General features: G+C 38.8%; 1 protein-coding gene across 1 annotated transcript in view; it reads left to right on the forward strand.

The window, feature by feature from the left end:
- The window catches only part of adamts3 (ADAM metallopeptidase with thrombospondin type 1 motif, 3), a 198,215-nt gene that overhangs the window by 89,981 nt on the left and 84,363 nt on the right, over positions 1 to 23,871 (forward strand). The window contains 9 exon segments of the mRNA XM_038704466.1: positions 4,164 to 4,269; positions 12,437 to 12,580; positions 13,768 to 13,900; positions 18,899 to 19,012; positions 19,483 to 19,628; positions 20,682 to 20,857; positions 22,169 to 22,302; positions 23,016 to 23,078; positions 23,080 to 23,140. Of these exon segments, the coding sequence (XP_038560394.1) occupies positions 4,164 to 4,269; positions 12,437 to 12,580; positions 13,768 to 13,900; positions 18,899 to 19,012; positions 19,483 to 19,628; positions 20,682 to 20,857; positions 22,169 to 22,302; positions 23,016 to 23,078; positions 23,080 to 23,140 (1,077 nt within the window).

Here is a 23,871-nt window from a genome sequence, read left to right on the forward strand (position 1 = left end):
AAACAAAGCATCTTTTGCAGCAGTCAGCATTTCCGTAAAGATTACAAGGTGTGCTGAATGTATTGTCACAGTATAAATACTCTGTCAATGAAAGACAATCACTACTATTTTTTATTACCATTTTCAGTCATCAGTCTTTAACCTAATAATCTGACTGCCATTTCTTTTCATTTCTCACATTTAAGTTGAGATGTGTTTTAATTCAAAGGTCTGGAAAGAGGCAGAAAGCTTTTTTTTATTATACTGTTTGAGTTTCAACTTATCTTTGATTTCAGGAATATAGAACTGACATCTCAAAGTATCCTATCTCTCTTTTATTTCTGTGCAAAAACCAAATCTTTTGAAGCTCCCTCTCAGTTTTATTTCCAAACAGTGTAAGACACAGGGGAGAAGGTGAGTGGCATCATCTCCCATCCACCATCCACAGTTTGGTAATTTGTTCAATTTCATTGTGTTGTCAGTTGGCTTGCTCACTGCGTCAGGCCTTCTACAGAATATAGCAGCCTTATGAATGAATAAAAGGGGATGTTTAATTATATATACTCTAGCTACTGTGTTTTATCAGTTTCAAGCTGAAATCTTTTGAGAGAAATAAACCAATAGCTGCCGCCATTGTATATCAATCAAAGATGACTATTCCCACACCAACCTGCCTCAGTTTTCTTTGATACCATCAAGGATATTTCAGACTTCATGACTTCCTGTAGGACTACTTTGACCACTAGTCAAAGGCAGAATTATTTCAGTGAAGGCTTGGGAACACATATTACCATCACTTCTCTGCGGTCTTCCCATGAGCCGCTGTGAGATTTTGATAAGCAAGATATCATTAAGCTTGTCCGTTTCAGCGTGACATGTTTTGAAATTGAATCATTTTAACAGGCTGAACAAACGAAGCAATTGACCAGATTTCACCCCACAGACAGTGAACAGACAATAATGGGTTGATAAAAACTGTAGATGGTAAAGATGGAATGAAAATGACAGTTCAGTCTTCCCTAAATAGCTGATCTAATCCATCAGACACCTCAGGAACATACAAAACCTATTCATACTGCATTACATTGGATCCTTTTGTGGGATCCTGCATTTCCTAAGCTTTCAGTAAATCTCCTTACACACATATGCAGCATTATTAACACCAGATACCCTTTCTTATCACATAAAAACAAACTGTCTCTACAACTTAATTATATGTTAACATTATGTCCAGCACATCAGAAAATGCAAAGTTTGTTTTAGTTATTTAGGTATGAGGAGTTGACTGTTGAGACTTCAACTTTGCTAAAGAGGCAGTGCAGATGTTCCAGCTGTGCAGTGGATTAAGTGCTTTAAAGTAAGGCATCTAATTCTATAAGGTGGGGAATATCTATTTAAATGGATTACCAAATGTGCTCGGTAGGCTTTTTACATTTGGTAGTCCATTTATATAGATATTAGATACATGCCACCTTTACACAACCGTGTGAAACTCGTACATTGACAAAATCAGTGTAAATATTTAGCAGTCCTAGGTAGAAATATAAACTGTTCAGCCTCATGTGTATCTGTGAAGTCAGCAGTAAGCTTAAAGTTAGCAGAATTTGAGTACACATGTTACTACTACATGCTAATGGTTACTACCACTAAATGTAAGTAAAAAAGCCATGTTTCACTGATAAAAAATATGTTTTGCTTAGTTATTTTAATTAGCTTTTATATGAATTATCTTATCTAAGATCATATAGTTTTTGTGTACATATATCTGGCAACAAACATCCTCAAAAAGAAGGAAATGTAATGCAACTATTAGACATTTTTATTCATAACAACCAAAGAGAAAGTCAATTTTTCCAAACTTTTCCCCTCTGTCAATCATAGATATAAGGTAAGAATAAACGGTCTCCCAGGACAGTCCTTTACAAAGTCTAAGAGAATAATCAGTGTCTACCAATTACATCGGGGCACTTTGTTAAAAACATATGTACCATTAATTCACACACATCTTCTAACCTATATCCAGGTGATAATGACTCTTTGGATGAGCCTCTTTCTGTATTGTACTGCAGAGTCGTAATTGACAAAGTAGAGTATACAAGTGAACAAGGTGTCTCTTACTGAGAAACTGAATTGGGGTTGTGTGGATCCCTTTTCCAGATGTGGTCAGTGTTCCTGGAAGTTCTTGTTTCCTGGATTTTTGACGTTTATCTGGGATTATCAGTATTTTTAGTATTATTTTAGGGCTATTAGACACGATTTACATATAAATACATGTTGTTTCAGTGTGTGATAACCCAGACACCATCATGTTATGAAATATAGATTTTGCTACTGAATGGTGCCACTGCATAGCAATATTGTTGACTGTATTTTCTTCTTTGTTCCTTTTGTAATGTTAGGCCTACTGTCTGCTTTTAAATCGCTGCACCAAAGCAATAGGACACGGCAAAGTGTTGAAATCAACCTTTGAAATTATAGAGATTGCTCTTCAGTTAAAAAAACGTAGCATGTCAAAACTTAAATCAAGTGCTCTGAAATACATGTTAGCAGTCTGGTTATTGTTAATATTAGGAACATGGTTTGAGGATGTTAATCCCAGAGAATGAGGCCAGACTTGTGTGCAACCTGAGTATAAATAAATAAATAAAACGATCCAAGGTTGCTCTCTGCTGCATCTTTTGGTGTGAGCGCATGGCAACGATGAAATGCGCCTTCAGGTGAACTAATCTGGATATTTATCATTATATAATGTTTTCTAATCTAGATAATGGCAGCTGGACCAAAAGAGGACACTGTTTAGAGAGTCATCCAAAGTGTAAATCCAAGTGGGGCAAAACTAGAATTTGAACCCCCCAATTCCCAGAGTAAATTCCACCCTTGGGAAAGCATAACGCATGAAGAGTCAATTGTGTTTTTCTGAGGTAGCACTGAGAGTGCTGGAGCATTTTCCCTCTTGGATGCCACATAGCAGGGTTACTTCAGACAGGCTTTTCTTCGCTTTTTCATTGAAATATTCAATCATTCATTCTTCATTCAATGTTAAAGAGTTTTTTTGACTTCAGTATCAGTTTCTTGGTTGTTTACATTTTTAGGACAGTTTGTTTGCTTTGCTTATATTTAAATTATTATTTATATTATATCATATAGGGTTTTTTTTTAATTTAATTTCAGGTCCAGCCATTGTATTTGTGGTAGAGATGAAATTGTTTTAAAGATCAATGACTTTAAAATAGGTATTTTGTGCAATAGATGTACATGATCAATGATTTTATTTTAAAGCCAAGACAGGCCATTATTAGTGGCCTTGTGCCAAATTTCTATTAGCATTGCTGCGCCAAAATCTATATTCCCTAATGTCTGTCTTTGATTAGCATTGTGTGGTTCACTTCTTGTAAAATGTGTCAACATTTGTGGTTTGTTGACAAACATGGGCATTATGACTCAGTAGGTGTTAACTGTCAGTGGCAAACAACAGCACAGAGAAAGAACTAAATGAGGAAGTACATGTTTAATTTAATTTTGGCAAGGTTCATTGATAATCATGAAGCGTCCTTCCTTCCACACTGAATGTCCGGCTGTACCTGCCCCTCCTGCTATGTTTGTACTATCTGTTTCCTGTTTTTGTCATGAAGCTCAGCATCACATATATCATCACAATTAATGATGCACGGGACACACAAACACAGTACATACACAGACAGAAATACACACGGATCCGTCCTACTTAAAGAATAAGTTCAACTCCCTAACCGATGCAGGTAGTGTGAGTTTTATTTGCTCATTTACACCTGCCTGTGGATGGAATTACTTTTGTGGGGCTCAGAGCACAGAAAAATAACAGTTGAAAAATCAGCAGCCGCATCTCTCTCTGGAAACAACAATAATAACTATATATCCACAGACATTAGGGACTATTTCTTTGGTAGTAAGTACTTAGACTGAAAACTATTACTACTAGCAAAGTCTGTTGATCCAAAGTCCAGGATATTGTGTTTTTAAAAAATGAGCTGCTGTTTTTGAAATGTAATTAATAGGGTATTACTTGAATTAAGCAGCCATACAATAACATTGCCTAAATAAAACAGAATGAAATTCATCAAAATCATGATCTATTTAGTGATAAGTAAGGAAAATAAATAATTTCTTACAATAACCAGCATCCTCCTTCTCCTGATGTCCTTCAGGTTATGCTCCAGTCACAGGAATGTGCCACCCAGTCCGGAGCTGCACCCTCAACCATGAAGACGGCTTCTCCTCAGCCTTCGTTGTGGCTCACGAGACCGGACATGTGTACGTTCTTGTTATGTTCTTCCTTCTTTTTATGTCTAGATGTTTGAAGCTCCTAAACTCACAATTCAGTTCAATTAAATTTTATTTATATAGCGCCAAATCACAACAACAGTTATCTCACAGCGCTTTTCATAAAAGAGCAGTCTAGACCGTACTCTGTGATGTTTGCTTTGTTTTCACACACTCCTCTTCCTAAAGTAACACAGTCCTGTGCCAAAATGATGGTCCTTCTGCTTAATACCACAGCTATGCAGCTAGCATGTTAAGTGTGAAAATGTTCCCGGGGCTTTTTTCCCTGTTATCTCTATAGCTGTTTCCACCAAAGGAACTATACTTCAGAACTAGGAACCTTTGGAGAAACTCACTGCGTTTTCACCGAAGGGACCAGGCTCTAAATTTAGTCGTTAGTTTGTGGGGGGGGCTAGTAGCTGGAGAGGTGCCAGTTCACCTCCTGGGCACTGCCGAAGGAGGCCTTGAGCAAGCCCCTGAACCCCCAGCTGCTCTCCACTCTGACATCTCTCCGTGTGTTGCTATGGGTCCTGTTTGTGCATGTGTCTTTCGGACCTTTTGTGTAAATACTAACATAATAATAACAGAGTTTCTTCTTCTTCTTCTTTCCAAAAGTACCGGTACTTTGCAATGAATTTCTGAATGGGCGAGAAGAGGCTACTGGCTTTAACTGGAGAGAGAATGTCAGGTGTTTTTCTACGACAGCTCCTCATTTTCCACCTTGTTTGCAAACCAATAAATCACAATCAACAGTCAGATAGCCACACAAGTCTTGCCGATGTCCGTCTGAGATCGTACATCGGCATTAAATGTATTTCTCAGAAATAGCAGCCAGCAGGCAGCGGTGTGTTTACAGTGAACAGCTGATGGAGTTACGCTAAATACTGCTTCCGAAGTTTTTGTTTCAAGTTTTAATCAGTCAGTAAGATTTTGCATAAAGCTCGTTAAAATCACGTTTCTCCGACGTTCAGGCGGACACAGACGTGAGTCTGGCCAGCTGATCTGCAGCTCTTGTCGGCTGGAAATGTTATAATAACCTTCCAAACTGTCGCAGTTTTATTTTTGTGTTGCTCTCTCACACAGCAATGGGCTGAAGGAACCTTTTAGTTCCTTGAAAAGAGATCCGGGGACTTAAAAGTCGCGGCTTATGTTAAGTGACACAAGGGATCTTTAAAGAAATGGTCTTTAGCACTCGGACTGTTGCCATATTAGCCTTTATTAAATTTCATGTTTTGTTTATTGAACACATGTCTGAAAACACAAGTGCTCAGTCACTGTTTGTCATCATGTCCCCTTTTCCTTTTCCTACCCTTGAATACATCTTACAAATAGTCCACACTTCTTGCAACATATTTCACTTCTGAAGTACAGATCACACAACCAAAAAGAGTAATGCCATCCTTACTCTTCAATAACAAAAACAGCCCGCTGTCTAGCCATGATGTGTCGGCTAGAGCGCTGGCTTGTTTCCTTTGTCTCTCGTTCCCTGCAGTGTAACGCCAGTCAATCTGGCAGTCTGCCAGCTGCTGTCAGTCAGGCTCTCCAGATGAAAAGGAGCATTTCTGATATTCCTCTGTTCCTTTTAATAATGAAAACTATAAAATAACATTTAAAAACACGTTGATATTTTTTTGACTACAAAAAGAGATGACTGATTTTCAGTTGGACTTTAGGAGATCAGGACTTATAATTTGGGGGAAAACTGGTCTGTTCTCTATGTCCAACATTGACAACATCAGACAGTGCCAGAGTGTGGTCATCACCTGTGAAAATGGTCTATTTGTTGCAGGTTTAGTTTGTTCTTGTTGACAATGAAATTATTTGGAAAGGGAGGCAGGAGGAGAAAAGAGAATCTGTCCTTCAGCAGGAGCAGCAGCTGTTTGACAGCGTCAGAAAGGATCTCTCATGCTTATGTCCCAGAGCGAGACTCCGAATCCTCCAACTTCACAGTTGTTGCTCTGTAGCTGACCCTGCTGCAAGTGAACAGACAGTTTCATCTTCAGGGATCAATATACTTTCCAAGGGAAAAAACAATGTGGAAACCAGGTGCTGTACTCTAAACATACAGTTTTCTAGTGCTACGAGGAAATTCTGAGACAATTCTTAGAATTACATTTCAAAATTAAATCCTAGCACAGTAAAAAAAAATAAAAAATAAAAATTGAGAGAATGATGCTATGTGAAAATTTGAGTGCCGTGGAGACAGAATAAAACAATCTTAAAATGCTTAGATTGTGCAAATATGTTTGTGTATGATTTTGATCACAGATATGTTTGCATTTCTTAATCAATAATCTCAATGTCATCAACAGTCCTGTTGTTCAGGAAGAATGAGCATCATAACTGTAACTCTCCAACCAAGGGAAAGGGCCGTCAGTCCGTCAATTAGCATAACAACAGACCTAATTGAATTGATGAACAAACAAAGGATGTGGACAGTAATTCAGAGGGCTGGGAACAGACAATGATGATTGAACACTTGTCTCTTCCCTGCTTTTGCTGCCAGCTCGCTCACCACGCAGCTGGTCTCAACTGCCACGTCACAATCCAATTTTGTTCGCTGAATTTAAGGTTTTCTGCCTGGACAGCACTTGCTATCTTTCCCCCCTTTCGTCTCTCCCTTATTCTGTATACTGCTGCACATGTTTAGTAAATTAATGATTGTATTAGCTGGGGAATAGCAGCTTTTTCCTGACAGATGAGACAGTTTTCTACCTCTTGTGAAACAATCTGAGCTCCAAGTTGACCTTTCTTTATGGTTTACAGAGACGATTTGGTGCGAGGTGCCCCCGGTGGGGGTCATGTCAGTTTTCCTAAACTCCTCCTTAGCTGGGGCTTGTAATTGCTTCTCTCAAAACAGAGATCTAAGCACTGTTTCTAAAGGCCTGAATTATTGCACTTTTACCTTCCTTTTGCGGTGGAGATTCACGATCTGCTGTCTCATCACCGATGCCTCCAGTAACTACTAGCAAAGAAAAGGCGCAGGCACGTACCTTCTTTGTTTTGAATTAACCTGTTGCCATGGTTAGGGAACTTTTGTCAGATGTGACTTATTGAAAGATGTCATTAAGTAGTGTCAGATGACTACTGAGGCACGCAGTGTTAATCCGATGGGGAGAATGGGGCAAGCTGAGTCTTTAATCAAGACAAGCCACCCCTTGTCTCTAAGTAACCAGACATCAAATTAATTATGTGACAATAGATCCAGGAGGAGTAGATATGTGCGACGTTAACAATCTGGTCTAATTTCTTTCAGTATGTTTATCTGCATACACCTCATTTTTTATGTTTTATAAAGCTCTACATGAGCTTTGTAATGAAAATGTAGATCATTTGAACACAAAGTGCATCCTAATAATATTAGGCTCAAAATATCTTTGGACAATCTTTGTAGTAACCAAAGAAGAGTCAGAGGGGACTTAAGACTTAGATATTTAAACAGCAGCAAATATATCAGAAGACAGGCAGGGTGATATTGAAGAGACACACTGAGGAAACCAACAAAGAGGAAGTCGTGAACAAGATGTCAAACTCACTCACTCATACTTGACAGCCAGGTTGTCTAGGTCTATACTTGGTTCTTTTGTTGTATGAAAGACAGTCTGTCACCATCTATGTAAGCGATATAGATAAGGTTAAAAACTCCACAAAATGAAACAGAATCCAACATTTTTCCATCAGAAAGTGTAATTTCCCATCTACAACAGGCCAAAGAGAAAGCACATGACTTTTTTAAAGCTTGTTTGTGTTTGAGAGACTGCCAATGCCTCAAGACGACAAAGATTCAACAAAATTCTTGGAGAGAAATCAGGGAGGCGTTGGGATGCAGCAGGGAGGAGGCTATGAAGGCATACTTAACCCTTAATCCATGCTTAGGTTCAGTTCCCCGGTAACTGTAACAAAGCACAAAGCAGTAGAGCTAATGCTATGACTTTCACACTGATTTAGAGTAGCACTTAAATATAGACTCAAGTTTATGTTTCCCTTAAGTTTCCTGATATACTGCCTGTTTTATTTAACCAACAAGAAAAAAAACTAAAAAGTTATGAAACAAACCAAACCAGTAAAGTTCAGTTCATCCCAACATTAAGAATTTGTATTCTAGAAAATTCTTTGCATTTTATGTGAAAAACTAATTTAAGTATACAATGCAATATTATTAAAAACATTTGAGCATGAAAGTCCATTCTTGACCTTGGAAATAGTAGTTTGACAGAAAAAAAGGCATATTTTTGCTGAACAGCACATTAAAGGAGATATTGTAGTTCTGTGAATCCTATATGGTAGCTTTGCATGTTCAAAAGTTTAAAAAACAAAAATCTGTCTTAGACTGACTCTTCATGTAGGCCTTCATTTCAGCCTCTGTCTGAAACAAGCTGTAGATGCTCCTTTCTCTCCTGGCTCCCCCTCTCAAAGCCCACCGTCTTCTGATTGGCCAAAACCTGAAGCATGTTACCAGGCTGTTGTTGTCGGGTACAGACAGACTGAGCGTTGGTGTGCCGTTGCTGTGCTGTTGCTGTGTGGAGCAAATGACCATATATGGAACACTGGCTACGTCTGGCTATGTATGTCGTAGAACGGAGCTGTTGGTAGTAAAAGCAGTTGTTCAAAACAGAGCGTTCAGAACAGGAGGAAATCTTAGGGATTTCTACTTTTGTCATGGGGCGCTGAGTGCGGGAGCTGAGGTATGGACCCAAAAGCAGACTGTAGGCGAGGTTGTTGCAGTTCGAATAAAGATTTATTGACACAAAGAACTAAACAGACTTACGCTGGGAGCACAGCGGCAAATGCAAAAGGTATCTCCAAACAAACATGATCCAAAAGGAAAAATCCCAGAACAAAGTATAACCCATGAAGTAATCCAAAAATGCAGGGAAGGCACAGAACACTCAACACAGACAACGCAAGGACGTGACAAGGACTGAAGACAACTGAGGACAATATATACACTGGTAAGCGAGCAGGGAGGGAAGCACAGCTGAAATACATCGGGTAATCAACCACAGGGACAAAGTTAGACAAGGACACCAGGTACAGAGGATTACCAAAATAAAACAGGAAGTAAAGTTCACAGGAACACACAAGGACAGATCTACCAAAGTAAAACACAAAACATGGAAAGACCGCAAAATCAGGGCACGGACAGAGACGGGACCAAACAGGAGACAAGACTACACTAAAACATGGAGATATAAGACTAAGGACTAGGACACAGACCATAATGATAAAACACAGAAGTACACAGATCAGGAAAACACGAAAGCACAGGACTAAGAAAATAATGGCAAAAAACAGAAACACACAGGGAAAAAATACAACTCATAACAACTTTAACCAAATTTTTTGAAGCTTTGGCCATGTTTAACATGAACATCTAACATTGTAACATTATAGTCATAAAATGTGGAAAAGTATAAAAGGTCTCCTTTAAAATCCCATTTCTTCCCTACTTCAACTGGTGAGGGTTGATTTTAAATTTGTGTGCAGAATCGAGTCACTTCACTTTATCTCATCTGAAATAATTATGAAAAAAAGAAACCATGCACGCTTTGTCTAGTATGTTTTTTATTTATTCATTTATTTTCTTATTACTTGAAAGAAATTGCATTCCAAAGCGTAATGCACATGACAGCAGCAGGGACAATTTCACAAGCTGATACTGCAGCTGCAATACCGCTTCAACACTTTCTACAAATAACAGAATAGGAATTTATGTTGGTTACATTGGAACCCACTGTATTGAATCCTCATCTGCAAGTATTTATTGATGCTCACTGTGTGTTAGGAAAACATGACCTCCCATTCAGAGCAAGGACAGTACAGGACATGTAGCAGTACTCAACCAACACATCAGGCTCTATCAAATCTTTTTTTGATCATTCAGGCTGTGCCATGTGTTGTAGGTCGGAGAACAACAAAGAAGACATCCTTATTAGTGGCTGAATCCAAAATGTGTTTTTAATGATTAGAAAAAACTTTATAACTCTATTAAACTCTTTGGTAATCTATACAATTTTTTTCACAACACACAGCATTCAACTTACAAATAAGGAAATCCGTTTACTAGGTTTTAATGTTATATTATAGGGACGTATTTGCCAGTAGAGGCAGGTATTGAAAAGAACATAATCTCAAAATAACTGATGCATCAATGATTGCTAAAGCCCAAAAAGGCCACATGGAGTAAAAACTCACAAAAAGAGAAATGCCATCTTTCCTCCTATTCAAACAAGTTCTTTAACAGTTGCATTAATGATCCTGTAAATTCACATGACAAGCTAAGTTAGCGGGGTGTAATTACTTTTCAAAATAGAAAATGTTTGTTCTCTCAAACCCCCCAGCTGTAGATGTCCGTACTCTATATACATCAGTACATAAAACATCATACAAGGTTTGCAGAATAGTTTCTTCAGTTTGAAATTTTACCTAAAATCTATGTAAAGCACTTTTTCCATCAAAGCAGAACGAAACATCATTACATCCATTTGCTGATCATGGGAACTGTCGAGAAAGCGAAGCAATCTGTGAATGTGATCTATATAATTATGCAAGATCATGGACTCCATGGTAACTCAGTGATCTCAGTAACATAGCTATTACTCGCATGGCACTCACCCTAGTACCTGGACAGCTCCTACTGCTATCTGGCTGCTGACGCTTCAATGGAAAAGGGCACAGTTTAGCAGACGTTTTGTCCCCTCTGCAATGCCGCGCTAGTTGATAACACACCATATATTCTGTACAAATGTATTCATGTTGTATTATTACATAAATGTAGCTATGTTTAGAGGCACACATAATACACACAATTGTGGGAACAAATTCCCCATTTGGGGACAATAAAATTAATCTATCGATCTATGACCAGGTGGCGGTTACCAGAATTTGATTTCCACACGTGGATTCATGTTGTGCGCTGACCACCAAAATTCTCCACCTGTTTACTGCTTAGGCCTTTTGTTTTGTTCGTAATGAGTCAGTGTGAACCGGATCAGAAATAAAAGGCCCTAATGTATCAATTGTTTTCCCAACAAACTGAACCAAAGTGCAAAGTCATATCAGGAGCTTTGTCTGCACTGATTAAATATTAACAACAGATGTAGTGAGCGTTCCCATCGGGGTCGCAGTAATGACACCCTGCATCTGAAACTCTGTGGTGTTTCACACAGTTGCAAGCAGAACATCTGGCATGTCTATTATTAGTGCAGTACAACGTAGCCACTGGCAGGTAGAGCTCTTTGCAATGGAGAGTTTTGCTAGATGAAAATGGGTGTGTGCTTCAGTTCCTCAAGTGAACAGTTTTCTTTTTTTCAGTACTGATGACTGAAAGTGTCTGTCAACATATTTCTGTCATGCCATGGTAATACTAATCTACAGAGGAACAGGGATGCAGAATGTGGTCGGCTTATCAGTACCAGGCAATATCTGCTTATATACTGCATATTGGATATGTTTGTGGATGGTTGTGAATGAAATAGTGTCTTCTAGTTAAAAAGTGACATTTACAATCTTACGTCTGAATGGATGGTGGTAATCTCTACAGTACATATGTGCACTGGTAAACCCAAACAGTGTGACAAGGTTTCGAAGATCCACCTGCTGCATGAAATAACAAAGATTTGTGGAAATGTCATGCCAAACAAATGTAAAAATTGTGTGTAATTTTTTTATTAATAAATCACGACAGGTAAAGTGTCACAGTTACACTATTCAGTGGTGGACACAAAATATGATGCTGCTTCAATAAATATCTTTGTTGTTTGACTGAAAGAAATATCAACAATAAATATCATGAAATGTCAAGAAGGATGGAAATGAAATAAAGAAAGACCAGAGAAAAGGGAAGACAAGAATACTGATATTTACACATATAGCTCACATAGCCAATATAACTAACATTCCATACAATAACATACAACTATAAGATACTGTAAGATACTGCAATTGCTGTGGAATTTAACTAAATGTAAAGCATCTCACAAAATTAAAAAACTACTAAATAAACACTAAAGTAGATTATTTGAGTAAATATGTTCCACTTCTGGCCCCCAAAAGATAACACAATTTTGTATTATTTACCTAAAACTTATAGGGGATCTTGGGATCTTGATATTGAGCAGTTTTGTAATTGTTTGCTTGTCTCTCCGTATGGGAACAGATTAGGCATGGAGCACGACGGCCAAGGCAACCGCTGCGGGGACGAAACGGCGATGGGAAGCGTGATGGCTCCTCTGGTGCAGGCGGCCTTCCATCGATATCACTGGTCCATGTGCAGCGGACAAGAGCTGAAGAGATACATCCAGTGAGTTCATGTTCAAGTAGCTGAAGCTCATGACGTTTCTAAAGCACTGACGCTGGTGGATACACTCCAACATTTGAAATGTGTCTCTAACTAAAACAGCGTCACACGATCTGCAAACAGGACAATGAAAGAGCACAAAGAGTGCACAGATATCGAGTTTTTCACTCAGCTGTAAAATAATCAATTTCTGACCGGGAAAGGTCAGCAGAGCGGGACACCAAACAATGGCGTGTTAAAGAAGATGATAATGACCATGTACAATCATTCACCATAGCATGCTGTTTTTTTTTAGAGCAGCTCCAGGCTAAGTGGATCCATTGCAGAGAAAAATCAATCTATTGTATGAAAAGCGTTACTGTAGTATAATAATGTAGCATCATAAACGTAAAAGCTTTGGTTCTGAGAGCTCCAAATAGAAGCAATTTCTGAATGGAAACAGCATTTTTATTAAGAGAAGAAAGTCGAGATCAAGAGTAGCCAGTATGACTGTGCTGCGTGTTGAATTGATTGATTTAATTCTGTTGAAATTTGAAACGATTAGTTCATTAATCGATTAGTCGGCCTACAAAAAAATGCAGTTTTGATAATCAATTCATTGTTTAAGTAATTTTAAATCAAGAATAGCAGAAATAACATTCTGTGGTCCCAGCATCTCCAATGTGAGGATTTGCTGCTCGTCTCTGTTTTACAGAATTGTAAACTGAATGTCTTTATTTTTGGTTTCTGGTCAGACAGACAAATAAAGTATTTTATGTCACCTTGGGCATTTTGTAACATTTTACTCACTGATCAAACTGTTCTTCAATCTATTAATAGAGGAAACAATCTATGGACTAATCAATAATTGTTTGTTGCAGCTCTACTGACCAACAGATTATGGAGCGTGACAAGTCTGTGTTATTGTAATGATGGATTTAATGCTGTGGAATATACATAATATTGAATGTAACAGGTAAACATGGAGAAGCTTTTGAGTTTGAATTAACAGCAGAAAACGGTATCAACAGCGAATTTAAATGGGAGCAGATCAGAAAACAGGGAGACTTTCAACTAAATTATGATCACATAAACTTATAAAGCAGGGAAATTAGGGCTGATGGTTGGCTCTTCAGTTGAGGTGTCTTAATCAGGATGACAACATTGATCTCTGTTCAGTGTTTGACACCTCTTTTTTCCTTTCCTGACAGCACGTATGACTGTCTCTTGGATGACCCCTTTAAACATGATTGGCCGCAGCTTCCTGAACTTCCTGGCATCAACTACTCGATGGATGAGCAGTGTCGGTTCGACTTTGGTGTGGGCTATAAGATCTGCACTTCAGTGAGTACAGCCCTCAGGCTTCCATTTAGTGGATAAGTGCAAACTGCACAGTGTGTACCCTGCCCCAAAAATATGTCTGTAAGTGAAACTCAGCAGAGATAAAGGGAAAAGATAGAAACCATAGAAACTTAATGTGTCCTCAAAGAGCTGATAAAAATAAAATGTCATCCATATGACTAGCTTTAGATCTGGTGCTCGCAGGGCTCAGAAGTTCTGGGGAGCTTTTTGCAGAAAGACGTGTAGCGTTCTGAGAAACTATCAGGAGACTCATGTGAGCAGAATCAGATGCTAGTGAACTCTTCAAACAGAGATCTGCTTACTTTACAGCAGTCACAGCTGCTATATGGCTAGTTCTCCGCAGATGGCAGGGTGATAAACATTTTGTCATTATATTTTGTCATCAGTACAAATTTTCTTCTTCTTTAACTGGTCACAGCACCTTCATCTACACTGGCCTATAACCAATGTCATGTCACCGTTTTTTCCCCAAAGGGATAAGCTAATTAGACTGGTGATAGACCATAAATAAAAAGTTGACCTATCACACGGCAAAATATTGGAAAGGTAATATAAAAAAAGAAATGGCAGCACCTGATGAGAAATCGATTTGATGATGATTATGTCAGACCATGCGGAAAACATCACGCCCTTGCAACTAGACTTGTTTCTGTCATTTATTAACTTAAAAAATCCCTATCTTACAGGGGATGAGTCATCTTGGATTTACATTTTTGGAGAAAATGTGTGTATGCTGTCAGGACTGTGCTGAGACCTTGGGGAGTTGTGGGTTGACATTTCTTTGAAAGCAGTTTTGATTTTGATGGACTCCTTGTTATCCTGCCCCACTTGAGATGAAGGCTGCTTCATTTGATTTCAACATGTAAAAGAATCATTAGGTCACCTGTCTCCATCGGTTTCAGTAGTATAAGTTCCTCAGTTCATCGGAGCATTTCTGGCTCATAACTTTATTTTTTTATCTCAACGCAGCTGTTTCTTAGTCGAACACCTCTGATTAACCCACTGTACCAACCTGCCCAGCACCAAAGGGTAGACAGAGAAATTTAGAACCAGCCATCCATCAGTGGCCATTACCTACCAGGCTTAGTGTTGGCTGAAACAAACCAGTCCTTGCTGACTATTGATTAGACCGCATCTATACAGAGATTTCCTGCAAGAAGAAAAAACATAATGTTTACTTGCAATATGTTTACCCTGTATAGACTCGCCTCCCATCCATCTAATGATGACAAGGCCAGATTTCTTTTTTTTTTTTTTTTTTTTCGATCGACAATCGATCGACTAGACTCTAGACCTATAATGACAGCTTTAGTTTTTTTCCACAAGTCTGCTTGATTGTAACACTGGTTCTGCATGTGATGGTCTGTGTGTCTGTAGCCCCCAAATCCTGCCTGAGAAAGATAACATTTGGTGATCATAAACATATATTTTAAGAAACACTAAATTTGTTTACTAAACTAAATGTTGATGTATTCTGAGGCTCCATTGGAGGGAGTGGTGTAGCAGCTTGATGCAGAGCTCAGGGTTGGTGAATGGAGATAAAATAAGTGTTTATAAGACAATTCAGTGTGAAGAGAAAATGTGGAAGTGTGTCTATAAAACAGCATTTGTGCCAGACTAATCTGCCACAGTGCTCCATTCTGACCAGACAAAGATACTGGACTGTCGCTAACTGTTCTAACTATTGTCAGTTTACAGACATTTGTTTAAAACATGCAATATAAGTGAATTTAGGACAGTAAGCAAGTCATAATGTCTGTAATTTGACCAAGTTTGTTGCCCAACCCTAATCATAAATCTTTCCAATCATTCAGTTTGTGCTCCTTTCTCTCTGAGGCATGCTGGCACCAGAAATACCTTAGAAGCTGTGGGAATTCAAGTTATTACAGGAATAATCTCTTACTATTGAGATCACTCAAGTGGAAACAGTGGCAGTCACACAGGTCATTTTGAATTTCTGAGTGCAGGCAATTTTAACCAGTGGCAAGAGGTACTGAACTCATTTCAAGGCTAAAGAGTTCGCTGCAGTGTTCTTAAGTTTTAACATGAATCTGACGATAGCATCTCATCTCTCATTGACTGTAATTTGTGCGGAGGCTGAACCAAGGTATACATTAATGTTTGTATTTGAGAATTACAATTGGATACATTATAACTAGCTGAGATTTTAACCCCAACCTGCAGTCAATGCTCACTGGTCTGCTGGTGCAGAGCAAAAAATCACAATCACAAAATCAGTTATTCTCTCCAAACACCACCTTCATACACACAACACACACACACACTCAAAATTGAGTCCAACAGAATATCCGGACAAGTAGCTATCAAACTTTTTTTACCAAAAAATTCTACAATGATTTTTTACCGTGGAATAATAGTAATCCTGTAGCATCTGGATTTTTTAAAGAATTGAGGTCAGCCTCCTTAGTTAGCCTGACCAACATACGCAAGCTTTTTGAGCGTGCAGTTTCCTAAACTCCTTTGTTTACACTCAGAGTGGCAATTAGAGTAATGGGAGCCACTGTACAGCAATTGTGTATCGGAGCCCAGTGGATTCTTTTTGTGTCACAAGCTAAAAAGGTTTTTGTTTGTTTGTTTAGAAAAAAAAGGCAGTCTAGCTAATTGTCTTGTGTGCTTCTGCAAACAAAGATCCACTTGCCAAGCAATTGAACATGATTGGAGAAGGGGACGTGGCTGCAGCAGGCATGTTCAGAGAGTCGTATTATTCTCTCTCAGCAGGATTCAAATCTTTCTATCAAGTCCTTATGAATGAGATGAATAGAGGAAGTGGTTCTAAATCAGCGACCCTTATCTAGGTGAATGGAACACAATGTGCTATGAATTGGTGTCATGGCATTCCATGCCATTCTATACCATGTCATGCCAGAAATTTACTGGAAGAAATTTACTGTTCTGCAGCAAAACTTCAACATACACCTAACAATAAATAGTAGCACAATTAGTTGGACAATTCTGCAGCACAACATTTTGTCAATACCATTGTTCAATGTTAATGTAGGAGTAGTATATTCTTTATGCAGCGAAACAGAAAACGTGCTGATTTAACTTTTATACAGTAGTCCAGAGTTTGTTTACTGTCACAGTACAACACTAAAGTGAAGTTCTTTATTAAACCTTAATGGAAATTGCACGTTTGCTTTCTTTGAACCAAAACCACAGACTTTCCTGAACCCTGTCCCTAGTGTTTTAGTTGCCTAACCTCAACCATACCTTAACCATGGCTGGATTATCTTAAGGGCCCCATCACCTATTCCTTCTCTTCTGTTCATTGTGTACATTATTCTGAGAATAATACATGGTCCCAGGTTTAATAGAGCAGGACCCACCTTAAGGAGCTTATCACTTTCAGTTGCTTTAGTGGTGCACATTCCCAGACAAAGTTGAAATTCATCAGATCATTGCTAAATAGTGAACAAGGAGAGGTTCTAGATATCTGGCGCGCAGATGCTTTGCCTGGTTGGTAATCCATCTTTAACTTTAACCTTACTTTTAAAGCCATAAACCTGATCTTTCCCTAACCTTACTGAAGTTGCCGTGTGTGGATATTGTATAAATCTGGCAAGTAGGGTTGGCATGTGTTGCACAATGTGTTTAATATCTATGTCAGTTCATGTCAAATAGACCCCACCTTTAAGAATTTGTCAGCCAATTATAGAAAACTGGTATGGAGTATGAAAAAGAAAAGAGTGGTGCCTCATCCAAATATATTAGAGGTGAATAAATTGCGGTAGTAGCCTAATTGTAAAAAGTCATTAATGGCCACAAGGTGGTGAAGTCAGATTTGAAACTGTGTTAAAAACAAATTACTGGTTCCTTTGCCCATGGGCTAACTTGTTTCCATTTTTTGACATATTGGCTGCTTGGTGAGGGTACTATTAATCAGCAGCTAGATCACTGAGCATTTTTTCACTGGCAAATTGATGCCTGTAGCACACATCGCCACATGTCATACAGACAGAAGAAGTGGTGAAGGTTCAGTAGCTTGGATGAGCAGATGCGGAAAGCAGATACAAACAAATCACTGGTTTTCTAAAGAGATGACTCAACAACAAGGCTAGGACAACAAAGGGCGCAGGTGTTTCAATGTGCAATCATTTGCTACCATTGGTGTGTATTGCCCTTGAAAAAGACTGGAGTCAGGTTCCACCAACAAAATGAAAATCATAAAAGTCTATGTGTTTGGCTGAGATAGTTATATCATGTTTTAGCACCCTTAAAAATAAGCACCACAATATGGGTGCAATTTCAAATTATAGGCGTCATAAAACGGATAAATAAATAAATATGGATTTGATAACCGTAATTACACAATAATTATTATTTGATCTCTCCTCTTGGTTCTGTGTAGACGAGCAACAACTGCATTCTGAATAAGCTGCAGACACGACAGAGCTTCATGACTGAGAAAACGATGTCAGCCAAAAAAGGAAAGAGACAGACCATTTTGAGTGAAAGCAATAGGTCTTAGGGGTCATGTTCTTCACACTTGGTATACAGATGCCCTTGGCAGCTGAAAGGCTTAGAGTTCTCTTGAATCAATTTGATGATCTGTTCTAATCCTTGAAAATAACATCTAAAGAGGAGGTTAAGTGTAAACTGTTTCCAAAGAAAACATTCTCAAACCACTAGTGCCTCTGATAGTGGAGGCCGTAACACTTGTGATGTGTCAGCTGCCTGTAAGAGGATAGAGTACCGTGACTGTGAAATAGTAAATGTTTTTCTACCTATATTTATAGACTTTTCTTTGTAAAATACGGAGCGTTACTTGCATCTGTACATCATTGGCAATATTGTTCAGTTCTTGTGCAAACCTTTGTAAAGGCAGATGGTATTTCTCAGAATGTGTTTCAAGAAAACACTTTCCTTCTTTCAGCCTATGAGTTATGCGTATTTCAGTTCAGATACAGGTCGTCAGCTCACATACCTTAAGGCATGATTTTCCTTTTTTCTGTCTTTTAGTTTCGTACATTCGACCCATGTAAACAGCTGTGGTGCAGCCACCCAGACAACCCTTACTTCTGCAAAACCAAGAAGGGGCCACCCCTCGATGGGACTGAGTGTGCTCCTGGAAAAGTAAGTTTGTTGAACATCTCATCCTAAAACCACGGGCCTCCACACCTCTGGAAATGTTTTCCACCAGATGTTGGAACCTGCAGAGATTTGCTTCCATTTAGCCACAAGAGCATTAGTGAGGACCAACACTGATGTTGTGCAGTAAGACCCAGTTCATCCCAAAGGTGCTGGATGGGGTTGAGGTCTAGGCTCTGTGCAGACCAGTCAAGTTCTTCCATGCCACACTGAGAAAACTGTTTTTTTTATGGACCTGGAAAGGGCCCACCCCAAACAGCTGGAACAAAGTTGGAAGCATGCTATTGTCTAAATTTTAATATCCCTTAACTGGAACTAAGGAGCTCTTGAACCTAGAAACACATTCATTTGGCCACATAACGTATTCACATTTTCTCCATGTGTTATCATTGTCTTAGTCCGGATAAAAGGATTTTATGTTTGGCTCACATTTCCTCTCTCTTCTTCCTCTGTAGTGGTGCTACAAAGGTCACTGCATGTGGAAAAACCCTAACCAGGTCAAGCAAGACGGCACCTGGGGCGCCTGGAGCAAATACGGCTCCTGCTCGCGCTCCTGTGGAACTGGAGTTCGCTTCCGCACACGTCAGTGCAACAACCCAGCGTAAGTGGCAATTACATGAATTGATTCTGTGAGGCATCGTGAACCACTGTCAAGTCAAGTCAAGTAATTATTTTTTATGTAGTCCAATATCACAAATCACAAAAACTCTTAACGGGGAAAAAAGGAGGAAACCTCAGAGGAGAGATCCCTCTCCCAGGACAAGAGGAAATAGTTGTGTTGTGTGCACAAAAAAGGACAATTATAGATTATAAACACAAAACTGATGTAGTATGCTAATTACTTTTCTCTGACTTTTACTAGTATGCTAGATGTCCTTGTGTATAACCTTGAATGAATCCTGCCTAACACTGAGTTAGGGATTCAGTATGGGTTTTATTGAGGCTGTCCTCAAAACAGACAGAATTGGGTGTTTGTATGGGTGTTTATATTTTTCTGTCAAGCAATCTCTTCCGATCATGAGAGTAATGACCGTCCTCTGTAAGTAGCGTGATGTTGTGATACCATCGATAACGTCTCAGGAAGAAGATTGTCTTTGATGGTGTGTTCAACAAAGCATCAACATGCGCAGGAGACTGCAATTTACATCCCATCTCATACCAACATTCAATAATGGTTTCTTCTAACCATGACTGCAGTATTTTCCCTACTTCCCTAACTACCCATGCTTATGATGTTTATCTAATCTTAACCAATGAGGTTTACTTTCCCAACAGCTATTTAAATATATACCGACCAGTATTTAAATTGCCAGATTAAAATTAAAGTAAGCCTTCAAGCATTATCCATTACATATTAAAATATCAGGATGGTTGAAATAAATAATGGAAGCACCTGTAAAAGTATATAGTAATAAATCACTCTATTTATGTATTGTATGCTGGTGTATTGGTTAATCTGTTAATAGCCATGACAGACACCTTGATGTGTTGAGGGAACGTGAGACACAGGGCTCTAAAAGTGTGAATAATTTTTGCAGTGTTAAGACTAACCCCAATCTTTCATATAAGCTTCTTACTTTTCAAGCAGGATTTGGTTTCACATTCCTGGTTTCAAAGAAATGGCCTCTGATGTTCATCTGTTTCCTTGTCCCAGACCATCCAATGGTGGCCAGGACTGCCCAGGAGTAAACTACGAGTATCAGCTGTGCAACACTGACGACTGCCCCAAGCATTTTGAAGATTTCCGAGCCCAGCAGTGCCAGCTCCGGAACTCCCACTTTGAGTTTCAAAATGCCAAACACCATTGGCTGCCCTACGAGCATCCCGACGGTAAGCCAGAAAAATGTCAACAGATTTTTTTGTTCAAGCGCGAGGCTGGTGTTTCTTTTAGTCCAAAAAAAGAACAATGAAAGTCGACGACGGCAGGGGATCTGGATTCTCACAACACAGCACAAGTGTATTGGGTTTCCTTTCTTGTTTGTAGTTTCTGTGCTCTTCCTTTTTCATTCTCTTTTACTTTATTTGGTTCCCAGTCACTGTGCCAGAGTTTAAAACCATCCAAGCTGAAAATGTAGCCTCTCTGCAAAGGTGATGGATCTCTCCAGTGCAGATACAAAACCTGTTTCCTATTTCAAATCCTGCTCTTTATCAGACATTGTTTTTATCTGGTTTCGCTCCATGGGGCTGTTTGCCGCTTATTGCACCTAAATTGGACGGAGTTTTGGAAGTCAGTCATGTAAAAAAAGTGGAAAAATCCACTGCGAAACTGCAGGGAAGCGAGAGACAGTGGGAGCCCATTGTTCTGTGGAAGGTTAAGAGCTTTTCTGAAGAGTATAGTACAATTTGACAATAAGAAGGTTTTAGTGTGAATTCAGATTTTACCATTAATTGCAGGGCTTAATATCTGCCTTTTAGATTAATATGTATGCATAACTTTAGTGGGAACATTTCACTAATGTTTGTAGGTAGGAACAATGGGCCTCATTCATCAATCGTTCTTAAGAACAGTTTTCTTCTTTAAACCGACTTACACAGTTCTCACGAAGATTCTGGCATTCATAATTTTTTTAGGTAAGAAAAGAATCTACCCACACTCAAGAGAACTCTTACTCACAATTGAGAGCTGACATGTTTGTGCAGAAAAAGTAGTTATTCCCTTTTCTTCCGTTTAATTCAATTTAAAATAGAAAAATAGTTTTTTAAGTAATTATTTTCATTATTTTTACATAGTATATGTTTATGAATGCACAATAGACTTATACCTATACTTCACATCAGTTATGTTAACTGGGAACCTTGCCATCCAATAATCAGAGATTGATCATGCTGTTTATAGGTCCAAAGTATTTGTGCACAACTGCACCCAAGTTTGTCATGAAATGCTGTCTGTCAAATTAAGGCCTGATGCGCTGGTCCAGCTCAGATAGTTCTGGGCCAGCTATCCCTACTCCAGTGGTCAGCATCTCTCTTCTATGTGTGGCAATATTTTGTATGGCCTTTTTTCTTTTTTTTTACTTCATCATTTCTGCACACTTCTCTGGATACACTGTTGTAAATAAAAAAAAAATAACAATAAGTTTTTCCAAGTTGGATTTTCTACCTAATAATTCTGTAACAATCTAATAATATGTTGTCTTGTAGCCAGCAAGAGATGCCACTTATACTGCCAGTCAAAGGAGACATTAGATGTGGCATACATGAAGCAGCTGGTGCATGATGGGACACGATGCTCCTACAAAGATGCCTACAGTATCTGTGTGCGTGGGGAATGTGTGGTAAGGACGTGTTCAGCCTACATAATATTGACATATTAATAACTACATTATGTAATCATGCATGTCAGTGGCCGAAGGCTGTTTGCATCTCATAGGCTTTAAAGGGCTTAATTAAATTACACAGCATGAAGTTCAGCCTCGAACACACTGTGATGAGATGGTTAATGCTCGATCAATGCTGTTTCAGAAGCATTATTATACATCAGAAGCTTTATAAGAATGTTTTGTGTGTCCTAAGATTTCCCCCTGACAGGAGAAATTAATTAAAGCAGAGTGTCATACATGAGTACATGTTGGTAGGTAAATGTCATTCCTGTTGCAGTTTTTTCAGTGTGTTCAAGGGTTTAGTTGCCACAGCTACAAGAAATTGGCAAATTACCAACTTTTTGAGATATTCTGTAACGTTAAAAGAGATGCCTTAAAGACATGAAAGGAGGTAATACATCTAAGTAAACTGGACAGGTTGTTTCAGTCAGATGGAGCTTTGTCTGAGTGAGGACATGACACCTCAGTTCAGACGAGGTGGGTGTGAACCTCCAACCCCAGAGGCAGGCTAACGCAAGTTTGTGCCCAGTCAGCACTGATAATCTAATAGCTAATAAAAACCAGTTTTTTAAAAACATCTGACAGGTCGGGTTTTCATCAAACCATGTTGTGAATTGTACAACTACCAGACCTCGGCTCATCTATCTAACTGTTTTCATGGTCTCCAGAAAGTTGGCTGCGACAGAGAGATTGGCTCTACCAAAGTTGAGGACAAATGTGGCGTTTGTGGTGGGGGATAATTCCCACTGCCGCACAGTTAAAGGAACCTTCACCCGAACACCAAAGAAAGCTGGTAAGAACACATGAAACCAGTACTAACATCTTTTAAACAAGGTTTCACAAATAATATTTTTTTTTTACAGGAACGATTTCTCTAATTTTTTCCCTGCATTTTCTCATGTTTGTTCATTGATGCAGAATGTCATTAATAATGAATTTTAATAATCTGTAATACATTATGAGTTAAACCTTGATTAGACACACATACTGCACTATTGTTTTACAATCATACATATATCATTACTTTAATGATTTATTAATGAATATAGAAGACAATTGACAAGGTAGAGGCAAAGCTTTGACACAATGCAGCGTGGCATTACTAGGCTGCTGTTTTCCATTTCCATTTATTCACTTGGCAGACACTTTTGCCAAAAGAGTCGTACACGTGTACACATTCAACTGCATTATCATGCTTTTATCTCTCCATAACAGACAACCATGATTTACTAAGGATATGGCTGGTGTTATTCTGTCAGTTTTTATTGTCAAGACCAAAACCATTATTTTGTTAGTTAGTCCACCCTGCGGGACTCACTCAGCCCAGGTCATCAGGAGTCCCAGAAGTTTTCAGGGGCCATGGGAAGTGGGCTGATAAACCACATAGTATTAAAATAGAGACAAAAATTTTTGGTTGAAAATCAAATTGGTATGTGCGTTGATTGACTGGCCCAGACGAGGTGGTGCGGGGCTGTTTAATATGATTGGCTGTCAGTCAATCACACGCTCCACATTAGAAACATA

Source organism: Micropterus salmoides, unplaced genomic scaffold, assembly GCF_014851395.1.
Source record: "Micropterus salmoides isolate LMB-PRFRI ecotype aquatic unplaced genomic scaffold, ASM1485139v1 Ms_hic_scaffold_7, whole genome shotgun sequence".
Taxonomy (NCBI): Eukaryota; Metazoa; Chordata; class Actinopteri; order Centrarchiformes; family Centrarchidae; genus Micropterus; species Micropterus salmoides.